This window comes from Monodon monoceros, unplaced genomic scaffold (genome assembly GCF_005190385.1).
Source record: "Monodon monoceros isolate NGI ecotype Baffin Bay Population unplaced genomic scaffold, NGI_Narwhal_1 Super_Scaffold_16, whole genome shotgun sequence".
NCBI lineage: Eukaryota > Metazoa > Chordata > Mammalia > Artiodactyla > Monodontidae > Monodon > Monodon monoceros.
The window spans coordinates 55,225,691-55,240,327 of record NW_021703772.1 but is presented as its reverse complement, the minus strand read 5'-3'; the positions used below and the strand labels follow the sequence as shown (position 1 = coordinate 55,240,327).

At 36.7% G+C, this 14,637-nt stretch overlaps 1 protein-coding gene across 2 annotated transcripts in view; it reads right to left on the bottom strand.

Moving 5' to 3' along the window:
- PDE11A (phosphodiesterase 11A) overlaps positions 1-14,637 on the bottom strand; it is a 415,741-nt gene that overhangs the window by 178,347 nt on the left and 222,757 nt on the right. For both annotated transcript variants that reach the window (XM_029225505.1, XM_029225506.1), the window contains 3 exons: positions 4,103-4,178; positions 1,645-1,712; positions 614-706 (listed from right to left, as the gene is read on the bottom strand). In XM_029225505.1, the coding sequence (XP_029081338.1) occupies positions 614-706; positions 1,645-1,712; positions 4,103-4,178 (237 nt within the window). The remainder of the gene's footprint in view (positions 1-613; positions 707-1,644; positions 1,713-4,102; positions 4,179-14,637) is intronic.

Here is a 14,637-nt window from a genome sequence, read left to right as displayed (position 1 = left end):
ATAAGTCAGCTTCTGAAAAGTGAGATTGTCACAAGGCTCACAATTGGGCTGGAAATTTGGGAGCGTCAGTAATAATTTTTGTGTCTAAGGACAGAAGGTATCTGAGTTATACAAACAAGGGGGTGTACACTATGAACCCAAATGAACAATTCATGGGTGAGGAGACTGTGACTACATTAGCACAGGGAGGGGTGCATAATGACAGAATCAGTTTCCCCCATCTGAGTCACATATCTTCATAGAGAGGTTTTTTTCTTATGGTAATAAAAGTTGTGAACTTCCAGAATATCTATACATATTCAAAATACATTTTACATCCTGACAAATTCATTTTGGATCATCTCTTTTAATAATCCTAATATTTAAAATTTGTATTTACTGTACACCGTACATGGCTGGGCTTCAAGGAATCTGTGAACTCCCTGAAATTATATGTAAAACTATGTGTGTATGTATATTTTTCTAGAGAGGGTCTCTAGCTTTCATCAAACTCAAACCTATAACTCTAAAATGATTAAGACCCAATGAATAGATAATTAAAAATTGAGGACCTTTTTCCCCTCATAAAATCAGGGCTTTTTAGCATAAATTCTGACATAAATATTGTACTTACATCAAGAGCCACAGATTGCTTGGCCCACGACTTCTTCACTTGATCATACATAATTGTATTGTTGATGCCAAGGCCACAAAAGATGACAAAAGCCTAGGAAAGAGAAAGCTCACTAACTAAAAATTGCAATAACTCATTGGCATAATCTAATATAAAAGCAGGCAGTCATCAGGAATGGGCCTTCAATATAATTTTATTGAATACAGAGGTAGGCCTTGGGGAAATATGTACATTAAAATTCTTAATTACTATTGTCATGTAACAACTTTATCGCTCACATTGCACATGAGAAAAATTATTAAGTTAATGTCATTGCGAAGAAATGACTTTAAATACATTTAAAAATGTACAGTCCGTTTAAATGCATTCTTTATTTAGGTTGTGAACTGATTTTAGTAATTTCATCCCATTTAACCAATAGCCACCTCTTTCAGCAGCTAGGCTATAAAATATTTTGGTAAGGAAACCAAGTGAGTGTAAATGAGGTAAATGTTAAGGGGACAGAGGATTCATATTTAGAACCAATTAGTAAACAAGCCCTGATGTAGCCTCAACTGGAGAAAAAAAATCATGGGGTTTTCATGTTGGCTACTGGTACAAAGTCTACTAGGAAGCCTGTTCAAGGCTAACCTCTCTAGCTAGAGGGCAGACTGGAGTAAACAGAAGCTTGTAAACATAAGAAAGGTGATGGCAGTACACCTGGCAGAGCTGGCTAGAGGTCTCATGACTGAACACACACAAACAAGACAAAGATAAGACAACACTTTGGAGAGAACAGCAAGGCAATTCAACTCTGTAAAAAACAATCAATTAGGGTAAAAACATCTAATTCATGAAAAAAGAGAATCAAATCTTACCTAAACATTGATATATTCTTTAAATCTTCCTTTAAATTTCATCACACTGTCAAAGTATAATGATTAATAAATGTCAAATAATAATTATTTATCCTTCCTAATGGGGGCAAGCTGTAACCAGGAGACTACTGGTGACTCAGCTGTAACCCCTGGTTCACAAATTTATTTTCTTACCTCAAAAAGTCGTTGATCTGCGTCATCGAAAGGTTTCCCATCAAGTCTATTTAACACTTGAGCCACTCCTGTGAGAAGAGGTTGGGATATGTGGTCATTTTCGGTGCTGGACACCATGTTCCTACAATACAGTAAGATGACTCTATGCTCCTTTAAGTGCACACACTCAGCTTAATCCCTGGTTACTCTCACACCTGCTGCCTCCATGAGAGCAGATCTGAGGTGTACAGGGATGCAGTCTATTTTCCAGCTGTGATATCCAGACCAGGTCTCAGGGAAGCCTGGAGTTCTACCAGGCATCAATCAGATTCCCTAAAAATGGTTTTCAAGATGACTGTGCACAATAATTGATGTATCTGGCATACACATATATACACAATTACATACTTATACACATATACATATACATACTTGAATATCTATAACTGTATGTATATATAAACACATATATACATGCAATATATTAAAATTTTTAATTATATATAAATTAAAAATATATAAAAATATAATGTACATAATTATATAAATATAAAAATTTTAAAATATATATAACTAAATTTTTTTTTCAATTCTCTGAAGCACAGCGCTTGAGTTCAGGCAGCATGGCATAGTGACTAAGAACATACGCTCTGGAGTTAGACAGTCTTGGTTTGAATTTTCAACTCCACCATTAGTGGTGTTACCATGAGCATGTTACCTAACATTTTTAACACTGAATTTCCTCATCAGTAAAATGAGGATTAAAATGTTAACTGTCTCAGTGGGTTATGAAGATTAAATGAGATAACATTTGATTAATGTTTGGAAAGCATATTGTTCCACACGGAGAGAACATTCAAGAAATGTTAGGAATTATGATACAGTTAACTTTCAAAGCAAGGTTAGTTTTGTTGCCTGCTCCCAATGGGGTTAAACTAGTTTTAACAAATTTAACTTGTGTGTGTCTTCTTTCCAAAGTTCATTTCCAGCATTATACCAGATGTTTGGGGCACGACTATTAAAGCACACAAGTCTAACTGGAAAAATTCAACAATCTTGAAAACCATTCCCTTGTATCCCTATTTAGTATAAACAAAAATGACTGTAATTCTAAAGCATGCTTGTATTTTTTAAAACACCTAACTTCGCATCAGGGAGGTAAGTCGTCATATGCTAGAAGACATGTATAATAAAATACAAAGCTTTTAGTGTGTAACAGGCAAACTACAGTCTTAGTTTTGAAAGAATAACAGATGGTTACTGTTAGAAATGAAATGTAGGACTGCATGTGAGATTGCCATTGGACATCTACAGATAACGTATGGTGTTTCTTATGAAATTTCTCTTCTCTTTAAACTTAAATATTACATATTTTGGGAATTCCCTGGCGGTCCAGTAGTTAGGACTCCACGCTTCCAGTGCAGGGGGCAGGGGTTCTCTGGTCAGGGAACTAAGATCCCGCACGCTGCACGGCGTGGCCAAAAAAAAAAAACCATCTTAAATATATTTAAAATTCTACCCATGATGTAATTCAATGCTTTGTACTAGGGGCTCAAATTCTCAAATCTTAGAATATACTTTATGTTCAATAATGTACTAGTATTTTCTGCAAATTAAGCAAACTGATGAAAAAAATTAGAATTCAAGTCTTAACAATATTTACAGAATACTGAATCCTTTGGTAAGTCCAATATCTTAGAGTTTAAGAGGCAACCTTAGGGTGAAGCAAAGAGAGGCAAATAGTTACATTAGTTACAAATGTATTAGTTACCTTATGTCTCTTAGAAAAATAACACATTTTCATTGTGTTTAAATAACTAATGTCTCCATCCTTCTTGACTTTAACAACTGGCCCCTTCTCGCCTAGACTTCTTTCTTAGGTTTGAGATTTCCTAACTGAATTTTCAAGGAAAGGAAAGGAGCAGGGAGGGGGAGAAAAATTGGAAACTGCTTTGGTCCACAATTCCCTTATTCAGGAATTGGACCTATTTTGGAACCATCCAGGCAGAAAGACACATGTACAGTATATGCCTAACAATGCACGTCCTTTCTTCCTTTGCATTTACTCCACGTGTAAAAGCATAGATGTAAATATACAGATGTACTAGGAGTTAAGAAGCCCGAGTTTTACTTGGGACTCTGCTACTAACTCACTTTGTGACCTTATGCAAGTCTTTTCTCTCTCTTTGGGCCTCAGTTTCCACAGAGTAAGATAAAAGAGTTCAGTTAGCTGCTTTCTGAAATACCCTCCAACTTCAAAATGATTGGTTCTTATTTAAAGGAATAAATATTTGTTCATTGTCCTGATTAACACTGATTCATCAGAAGTCTTCACTTACGAGATTACACAAGAGTATGAGACATAAGTTGATGAGTCCTGGACATAAAAAGGGGAACATTTAAAAAAGAGATGGATGTATTTTAAAGTAAATTGTACTTCTTTATAAAAGAAGTTTGAACTATTTAGGTAATGTCTTACCAATTATTTGGTGGTTGCTATTCCAAATAGGTACGCAGAGAACCGATCTTATGTGAAAACCAGATATCTGTTCAGCCTAGGATAAAAGAAATTAACTAAAATTAAATATTATCTACCCATTTCTGACATTTAGCTTACCACTCTTCATAACAGATATTTAAAAATAACTTTTAAAAAGACATATTATAATCTAATTGTAATGCATATACTCACCTCTTTTCATTTAAAACATCACAATGCACGTCCCAAGGAAATCATGCCCTAACCAAATATGAATCAACCAATAAACCCTACACCTGCACTACCTCTCCCAATCCCTGCACCCACATAAAGCTGAATGTAAAACTATCTTGATCACGATCACACCACCAGACAAGAATTCTGGCAACTGTTTCTGCTCTGAGTAGTTAAAGCATTTTAATTAAACCAGTGGTCAATATTTCTCTGTGAGCACATCTTTTAGTAAAAAAATTGAGTCTATAATGCTGTTATATGTGTATTTACTTTTTTTAAATTTATTGAAGTATAGTTGATTTACAATGTTGTGTTAATTTCTGCTGTACAGCAAAGTGATTCAGTTATACATATGTACACATTCTTTTTTTTAAGATTCTTTTCCATTCTGGTTTATCACAGGATACTGAATATAGTTCCCTGTGCTATACAGTAGGACCTTGTTGTTTATCCATGTATTTACTTTTAATATTCTGTATTTCTAACATTACTGATTTATTACATATGTTGCAAAATCATATAAAAATAAAAGTCACGAAAGATAAGATAAGATAAGGGTTCAGCAATCTTTCTGTACCCTAACAGATTGTCAGGAGATGATATATATGAAATACAAAAGTATAATTATCAGCATCAGACAAATGTCATTCAGTAACAAGCTCCACTTAATATTAAAACCAAAGATCCATATTTGAATTGCTAGATAAGAGCTACTAAAGACTGAAAGGGTGTTAGTGAATTGATATGACCTTGGTTTCTAGTGAGAAAGGTCAACCTGTCATCCCAATCCAATCAGAGAAAAAATAAAACATTGAGGTTCTAGATTATGGTTATTGGGATAAAAGATTTTTTTATATTTTAAAACATTTACTGTAGAAGTTAAGAGCTACATATTTGTTGAAGTTGGAAGTTAATTTATACACCTAAATTTTATATTTGGATTTTTATATTTGGATTTTTTTTTTGGTTTTCCTCTGAGGAATTAATTTTTCAGATATCTTCTACTCTTGATACCAGTATATTAGTTTGTTTTTTAAAGTAATTTTTTGATCTTTTCCTTGAAATCTTTCCCTATTCCTAGCTCATGAAGATATTCTCCTATTATTTCCCTAGAATCTTTATTGTTTTAACTGTTACTTTTAGATTTACATTCCAACTGAAAATAATTTTTGAGTATAGTGTGAGCTGAGAGTCAAGATTCTTTTTTTTTTTTTCTTGGTGGATATCCAACTGGACCAGGACTAATTCTGTGGGGCAGGGGAAATGCCTCTCCCCACCACTATCTGGTACCACTTTTTTCATTAATCATGTGTCCATATATGTAAGGATCTGTTTCTGGACTCTGTTCTACTTCATTGATTTATGTGTCTACCCTTATACCAATACCATACTGCCGTGAATAATAAAGTCTTATAATACATCTTGGTATCTGGTGGTGTAATTTCTCCAACTTTTTCCTTCTTTAAGATTGTCTTGACCATTGTTGGCCCTTAGCATTTCCATATTAATTTTAGAATCAACTTGAAGTACACACACACACACACACACACACACACACACTTACACTGCTGAGATTTTTATTAGGATTCTATTGAATTTATCAGTCAATTTGGGAGAAATTTGACATATTTACATCATTGAGTCTCTCAATCTATAATATCCCTCTATTTAGAGTTCTTAAAAATTTCTCTAAGCCAACTTTTATAGTTTTCTATGCAGAAGTCTTACATATAATTTGTTATATTTGTACCTGGTGTTTTAAAAGTTCGTGTTATTATAAATGGTATTATTATTTTCTAATGCTTTTAATTGACATATAGAGACATAATTGATTTTTGTATATTGAACTTGGATCTATCAATCTTGCTAAATTCAATTATTAACTTTAATATCTAGTGCTTTGGATTTTCTAGGCATATTATCATGTCATCTTACTCTTCAATTCTATGCCTCTTAATATGTGATTTTAGATCATGTGATTTTTTTTCTTTTTCCATTTGTTAAGAGCATAAATTACATCAATTGATTTTTGAGAATTCCAGAAAAAAAACAAAAAAAGCCAAAAGCCTGGGCATAAATCATTCATCAATGCACTCTTTCATTATATATTTATTTACCACCTCCTATGCACCAGACACATTGCTGGGTATTAAGGATATAAAAATGAATTCGAACAGTTATTACCCTTGAGGAGCTCACAGTCTAGTCAAGACAGAAGTAGTTAAGATAAAATAAGTGTAAAGCCAGCAACTGACTGTGTTTAGAGAAATCTGGAGCAGTTTTAGCTCCTTAAAAGTGGGTCTTCAAAGATGAGGGTGACAATGATGATGACAAGATAACATTTACTAGATGATCACTTGATATCAGGCACCTTGTTCTGCACTTTCACATGCATTATTGCATATACTTACTCAAACAACCCTATGAAGTAGGTACTGTTAACATCTTCCCTTATCAGATAAGACCTAGAAAGACTGACTGCTTTGAAAGTGGAAAGATTGGTTCGAAGGAAGCCAATCACAAACACATCCATCAAAGTTATCTTCCAAAAGAACAAAGTGGTTTTCTTCCTCTCCCTAAGGAGAGAGTCTGAATAACAGCAATGTCAGTGAGCACAAAGAGAAGGAAGTCAATTTTAGAGAGGCCTGGGAGGTGTAATCTATAGACTTGGGCTGGCCTGAGTAGCACTAGGATGCTGGGGTGTGTTTTGTTTTGCTGACGGTCATACACAATTGTCGGCGGTGCCGCCCCAGCACTGAGCAGTAGGCACAATTGGCTCTGCCAGCTCTTGGGACAACTGTAGCCCCTGTCTAACCTCTCCCGGGAAATCTGAAGCAGCTGAGGGTAGAGGTCACAGTGCAAGAAGAAAGGGAACATGCACTAAGTGACAGAAACAAGGAGAGAGACAGCCTGAGAGGCTTGGTGGTGACAAAAATAAACCTCAGGCTCTTTGTCAGTGAAGTAAAAGATAATTTTCCTTACCAAAAAATTAGTGTAGTTCCCCAAAAGAATTTTTGTTGTAGGGAGGTAGGAGTATGTGTTCTCCCATCCCTACAAAAGATAATATTGAGGTTCCTGGTTTGAGGAAGGGCAGTGGAGCTCCTTGAGGTAGGGAACACAGGAAGTTTGAGGGAAATGATTCCAAATTCAAGCTGACACACATTACAATTGAGAGGGCAAGGGGAAGGGAGAGTGAAGAAGGAGCCCCTCGTATTAACTGCGTGGGTAAAATCACCAAGAAAGAGCTCGTCCAATAAAAAGACAAAAAGGATGAAAAATTGAATCTGAGGGGACACAATATTTAGGACAGGAAAAAGAAGGCAGGATGGAAAAGAACTCCAAAGCTCATTTTCTTCAGCTCAGGCTTTATAGCATTCCTAATGTGTGAACACATTGCTAACAGCCTTTCTGGAAATAGATTTATTGACGTGTATCCAGAGTCTAAAAAGTACAAACACCCTTTGCCTTATCAATTTTATGTCTAGGAATTTATCCTATGGCAATTATCATAGCTATGCACAAAAGTTTACATATAAAGGTATGAATCATAGCATTATTTATGATAATGATATATCAGAAATAACCTGAACATTCCACTGGAGGGAGTTAGTTAAGTAAATCATAACACAGTAGAATATTATCCATCTAATTAAAATCATGCTATAGAAGAATATTTGTAAACAGGGAAAATTGTAATACATTAAGTGATAGTAGTGTGGGCATCTGTGGGTGTACAAACATATATTACATACATTGGAAAATCCTGGAAAAATTATAACCATAATAGTTGCCTTTGAATTGTTTGTCCATGGGAGTTTGTTTGTTTCTTTGCTTTTAAAATAAACTTTATCTTTTATTTATTTATTTTATTTACTTATTTATTTATTTATTTATTTTGCGTTACGCGGGCCTCTCACTGTTGTGGCCTCTCCCGTTGCGGAGCACAGGCTCCGGACGTGCAGGCTCAGCGGCCATGGCTCACGGGCCCAGCCGCTCCGCGGCATGTGGGATCTTCCTGGACTGGGGCACGAACCCGCATCCCCTGCATCGGCAGGCGAACTCTCAACCACTGCGCCACCAGGGAAGCCCTAAACTTTATTTTTTAAAAACAGTTTTAGGTTCATAACAAATGAGGCAAGTACAGAGAGTTCCCATATACCCTCTGCCCCAACACATGCACATCAACACCCCTCACTATCAACATCCCCCACTAGAATGGTACATTTGTTGCAACTGATGAACCCACACTGATTCATCATTATCATTCAAAGTCCATAGTTTATATTAGGGTTCACTCTTGATGCTGTATGTTCTATGGGTTTATATATATATAAAAATATATATATTTAAACCCATAGAACATATATATAAATATATATATAAATATATATATTTATATATATAAATATAATATATAAATAAATATTATATATAAATATTTATATATAATATATAAAATATATATTTATATATAAATAAATATATATTTTTTATTATATATAAAAATATATATATAAATCTATATAATGACATGTATCCACCATTACAGCATCACACAGAGTAATTTCACTGCCCTCAAAATCTTCTGTACACCACCTATTCATCCATCCATCCCTCTGGCAACCACTGATCCTTTTTTCATCCAGCTCTATTGAGGTATAATTGACAAAACTGTAACATTTAAAGTATACAACATTATGATTTGATACATGTAGACACTGTGAAAGAACTCTGCCTATGGGAGTTTTTTAAACTACTATTTCTATTTTCTAAATTTTAGATAATGAATTACTTGTACACAAGGGAAAAAGTTCTCTTCTAAATAGAATTATAGGGGAACAACAGTGTCAAATGTTGCACAATAGTCAAACAGGATAAGCGCTGAAAATGGGCTATTGGATTTAGTAACACAGAAGGATAACTGAAGGCAAAGATAGTCAAGGGAAGAAGGAATGGGATCAGGAACAGAAGTAAAGTGGTTAGTTCTGGAGAAGAGGAAGGCCACACTGAGAGAGCAGAGCTAGAGTCTCGCACGGGCTGAGCCTAGGAGGAGGGGAGCGGCGACTGAGGATGTTGAGGGTATTTCTAAGCCATTCCCACTGTGGCTGAGGAAGGGAAGTGGGGCCAGCACTAACTGGCTATGAGCACAGGGAAGAGGGGGTGGTGACGATTAGCAAGCTTGATGAGCCCAACAAGGTGGGAGAGGGGAAGAAGGAAGGATGGCAGAGTATGATGAGAGTGAATTTTCCAATTTTAAGATCATTGAGGCAATCCCCTAGTTGTCTATTTGTGGCAATGGCTGTTGTTTCTGGAAAGATAAAGATTAAAATTCACATAATTAGAGTCCCAAATATTAGACCATATGAGACTAAGCAGCCTTTCCAGGAGGCTACCATTAAAATAAATACATTATCTAGGGGTGCCTAGTTCTTTCCAATTAAAGATGTATATATTAAAAATTTTCCAAGTCTCTGTCCTCACTGGGTCTTTCCAGTTAATGGATATAATTTAAGATGGTTTACCTCATGGAGCCATCAAAACATACCTGTCATATTTTCCAGACTCTCAAAGGCAGTCAAAGGGAATGTTAAAAGAATTGGTGATAACGTAATACTACTCATTAATGTGCAATGTGTTTTCTTCCCCTAGAACGGTATGTGCAACTTTAATAGTAATCTAAAGTAGTACTTTATCCCCCAAACACCAATCTATCAGTGAGAAATTCTGGTACTAGGACAAGCGAGGGAGGAGATGTTCTCAGTCATTCCTCTGATTTCCCTGAAACAACAAAGAGGCATTTCTTTATGCCAACCTCATCTGCACATAGGTTTCTAGAACACTGCCTACAAACGATTCCTTAAATTCCTGACGAAAGCACTCCTAAAAAATAACTGACATTTGGACTTAGAGCCGACGCATTGTCTTCCACCACCGACGCAGCAAAGTCTGTTCGACTCTTAGAACCATGGCCCCCTATTTGTCTTCACTACCCACAGCTTCCCCATTGTATAACTTATTCAAGTCTTAGTAATCCTCCTAACTTTCCTCACCCTCCTGGTCATCTGGAAATTTTATATCCATTGTCCAATCTTCCCTACCAAATCCCATGCTCGGGAAAGGCTCTCAGCCTGGTTTACACTAAGTATCAGCAACTGAGAGATTACCGGGAGCAAGTGCATTTCAGCCCTACCTCTTAATGGTTCCATTTTCCCACATTTCCCTTTGTAACAGAAGCATAACTAATAGACCAGAAGGCGTTACAAAGAATGGAAAAGGAGCTGTCCTGCCAGGCTAGCACTCAGCATCCCAGATTGCGGAAGTGCTTTGCTGTGAAGATCTGACAGGCGAAAGGGGCTTTAATGCTCTAAGTCAAAGGATCTCAGAGCCTGAAGTCCCATTATCCTTAAGTGCTACAGGACAAGGGTAAGAATTTTTGAGTTGTCTGTAACAGGCTTTAATAAAAAAAAAAATTCTTTTTAAATCAGAGAAAGAACGTCACAGGGAAGAACTGCATGGGATTGAAGAGTGACAGAATCAATATCATGACGTCTTAGATTTAACTGTGTAACTCTGGGCATCAGCCCCCCATGGAAGAGGAGACCTGGGTGCTGATGGGTTTTCCACCACTTCTGAATCTGTAACACATAGACCACCAAACCATCCATGAATAAGCCCTGCCCTACTTTTTAGTTATTTTCTGCCATTCCCCTTGCTGAACCTTTCCTATTTAAATGCTGGGTCCAATTGTTCATTTCTGTTGCAGGCAGAAAAGAAACCCTGCATGTAATGGCTCTGAAAATTCTTTCCATAACTATATAAAGGGAAGGAAATACTAAATTAAAACAGAATATTATACCTTATATTGAGTAAATAATAGCTTGTTGTACATTCGTATACTTGTTTTAAGGTGTTCTTTGATCTAGTATGAAAAAAAAAGGGCAGAAAGCTTCACAGATGATGTGCTAGAGTGTAACTAATTATTGGGAGTTGAGTTCATAAGCACAATGCTGACTAAAAGCAAGGCCAGAATAATTGTTTCATGGTGAAGGTATTTGTAAATAGAGTATGCACTCCAAGAAGCCACCTGACCCAATGTCAGGTCATTTGCAAATGCAGTTTATATACATGCTGTTGGGACAGTCTCAGACAAGGATATTAGTTAGAATAAAATCCAACCAACACTCCTTGCTGACGAGGGCAATAGAAAGTAACCCATCTGAATTCCCCAAAGATACAGCAAGACAAGTTAGTTTACTTAGATCTTGCATTATTTCAATTCTGGTTTTGAGTAATAGTTTATAGTTTTTAGAGGGCTCATAATAGCCTGGTAAAATATAATTTCACATAAGATATAAAAGGTCTAACATTTTAAAACATCTTTATAATTTTGCCTAATTAAAAAAACAATATATGCACTCGTGAAATTTTCAAGTTAAACCAAAATCAAAAGCTGTAATCTTGCCATCTCTAGAGATAGCAACTATTAACAGTTTGGGATAAGTTCTTCCTGATCTTTTCCTACAAATATGTAATATGTTCATACATCAATTTATAATATTCAACAATATATAATTATTCATAAATAACACAGATAATATATTCAACAATATTGAACAATATTCAATAATAATGCTTATTAGATGTTGGGGATACATCAGTGAGCAAAGCCAATAAAATTCTCACCTTCTTTGAGCTTACATTCTAGTGAGAGAAGGCAGATGGTGAACAATACAAAAAATACATAAATAAACTATGTTAGAAGGTATTAAAAATTATGGGGAAAAAGAGCAGGATAAAAGGGATTAGAAATACCAAGGGCACCAGACCTTACTAACAGGTAACATTTGAACGATGACTATAAAGAGGTGAGGATGTGACCCACGCAGACATTGGAGAAAGAGTATTTCAGCAGAGGAGTAGCCAGTGCAAAGGCCCTGAGGTAGGTGTATGAGTGGCATGTTCTAGGAATAACAAGGAGACTGGTGTGGGTGGAGAAGTATGAATGAAGGCTGAGGATAGAAAATGAGGTGACATCGTGTAGGGCACTGTAAACCTCTGAAAGAATGGTGAGTTTGGATTTTACTCTAGTGAAGTAAGGAGACTATGAAAACTTTGTGAGCTGACTTGTGATACAATATAACTTAAAAATTTAAAACCCCTGGTATTGTATTGAGAAAAGAGTGTGGAGGGGAAGAGCGGAAGAAGAGAAGTAGATTAAGAAGCTACGACCATGAAATGGCCCAGAGATGATGGTGGCTTCGACCTGGGCGGTAGCAGTTGAGTGGTGAGAAATGGTCAGATTTTGGATAAATTTTGCAGGTAGAGCCAATTATACTTCCTGATGAGTTAGATGTGCAACACGAGAGAATCATGCCTATAACATTTTTGGCACAAGCATTAGGAAGAACTGAGTTGCCTTAACAGAGATAGGGAAACAGAGGAGCAAGCTTAGCAGAAAAGAGATTGTAAGTTCTGTTTTGGACATGTTAAGTTTGTTGTCTATTAGAAAAATATGTGCATATATATGTATATATACCCACATGTATTATTCTATACATACTTTTAAACATTATTCTAAACATACTTCTCTATGACTTGCTTTTGTTCTTGTGGACATTTTTTCCATATCAGGACATACAGATCATCTCATGGGATATTTTGTACGGACTCAATTTTGGTCTTTATTATAGTATTATAGGCAGAATTCTAAAGATATGGCCTCTAAGATTCACACCTGCCCACCCTTTACTTTGTACAAATCTGGTATAATCCCCTCCCCTCGGGTGTGGGCAGGACTTGTGAATGTGATAGGACTGTCACTTCTTTGATTAGGTTATGTTATAAGGCTGTGATGGGACAGCCTCTCGTGTGTCACTCCTGACATTATGTAAGCCTCTGTGAGAGCCAACTGGAGTTTCTCCCTTTGGCTTTGAAGAAGTAAGCTGCCAAGTTGTGAGAGGGTCATATGGCTAGTAGTACCTGAGGGCAGTCTCTAGGAGCTAAGAGAGACTTTTGGCCAGCAGTCAGTAAGAAAATGGGAAGCTCAGTCTATAACTGCAAGAACTCAGTTCTGCCGACAACCTGAATGGGTTTTGAAAAGAACGCCAGGACCAAATGAGAACGCCACCTGGCCACCTCCTTGCTTTAGGCCTTGTGAGACCCTAGGCATCATGCCAGACTTCTGACCTACAGAAGATAATAAACAGGTGTTTGCCTTAAGCTGCTGAATTTGTAGTGATTTGTTACACAGCAACAGAAAATTAATATACATGATATTCCTGTCCGTGTCTTCAGGAGCCCAGCATGAATACCCCTACCACAGAGCAAATGACTGATTAAACTACAAAACCCACTAGCATGATAACCCATGAATGTGAGTGTTTCTTGAGCCACTATGAATAAATATAATGAGTTATATTTAGTCAGTCTTTTCTGTCTTGCATCCTTTTTGAGGACTGCAGAATCTTGTAAGAGAATTAGCATACAGTGATCTTCATAAGGCTGCAGAATGTAAACCTCAGAAATTTGGTTCTGGCTTTGTGACTATCTTATATAACCACTCTGTCATAATTTTCCACCCATAAACCAAGGAGTTTGGCCTTAAAACTATGCATGCTATCAAGCCCAGCAGGTACCTCTCTAGGAGTCAAACAGGCAGACAGAAGGCAAGTAATCACTGTGCCTCACTGCTAAGTCGTTCTGTTCACCACAAGGAGGGAACACCATTAAATATTTAAAACAATCACAAAGAGAACACACAGCAGGTAAACAACTATGATTACTTGCCCTGCAGCCCTCACAGCAAGTGCCTGGGATGAGGTTTACATCACATTAAAGACACCCCTTTGTAGCTTCAATCAAAAGGAAGACCAAGGGTTTCACAACTGAGATTTCAAAATAAGGATCGTTCTCTTGCTGCATATCTTTGGGCAGAGTTTCTGAGGACTTACCAGAAGTTACCACAAGGTAGGAAAGACACAGAAATGAGAAATACAGTTTCCACTTTGTATAGCCAAAGCAAATGTTGATGGAATAAATTCTCTCTTATTAGGCACTGGCTTTTAGCCTTATGATTTAAGGACTGGTGGGCTGCTTGGGCCTGGGCAGTATAGCCAGCCCCTAAAATCCGATCATACCTAAATGTGCTTGGGTAACCTGGCCCCTGGATGGCTGGCCAGCCACTCTCGTGAAGAGCCAGGGCCGCATATTGCTGGTCTCCGCAGGGGAGGATATGGTGAACATCTCCCCAGAGCAGCCCAAGGCCATAGGACATGCATCCAGCCTTATTCACCTTTGTAGGT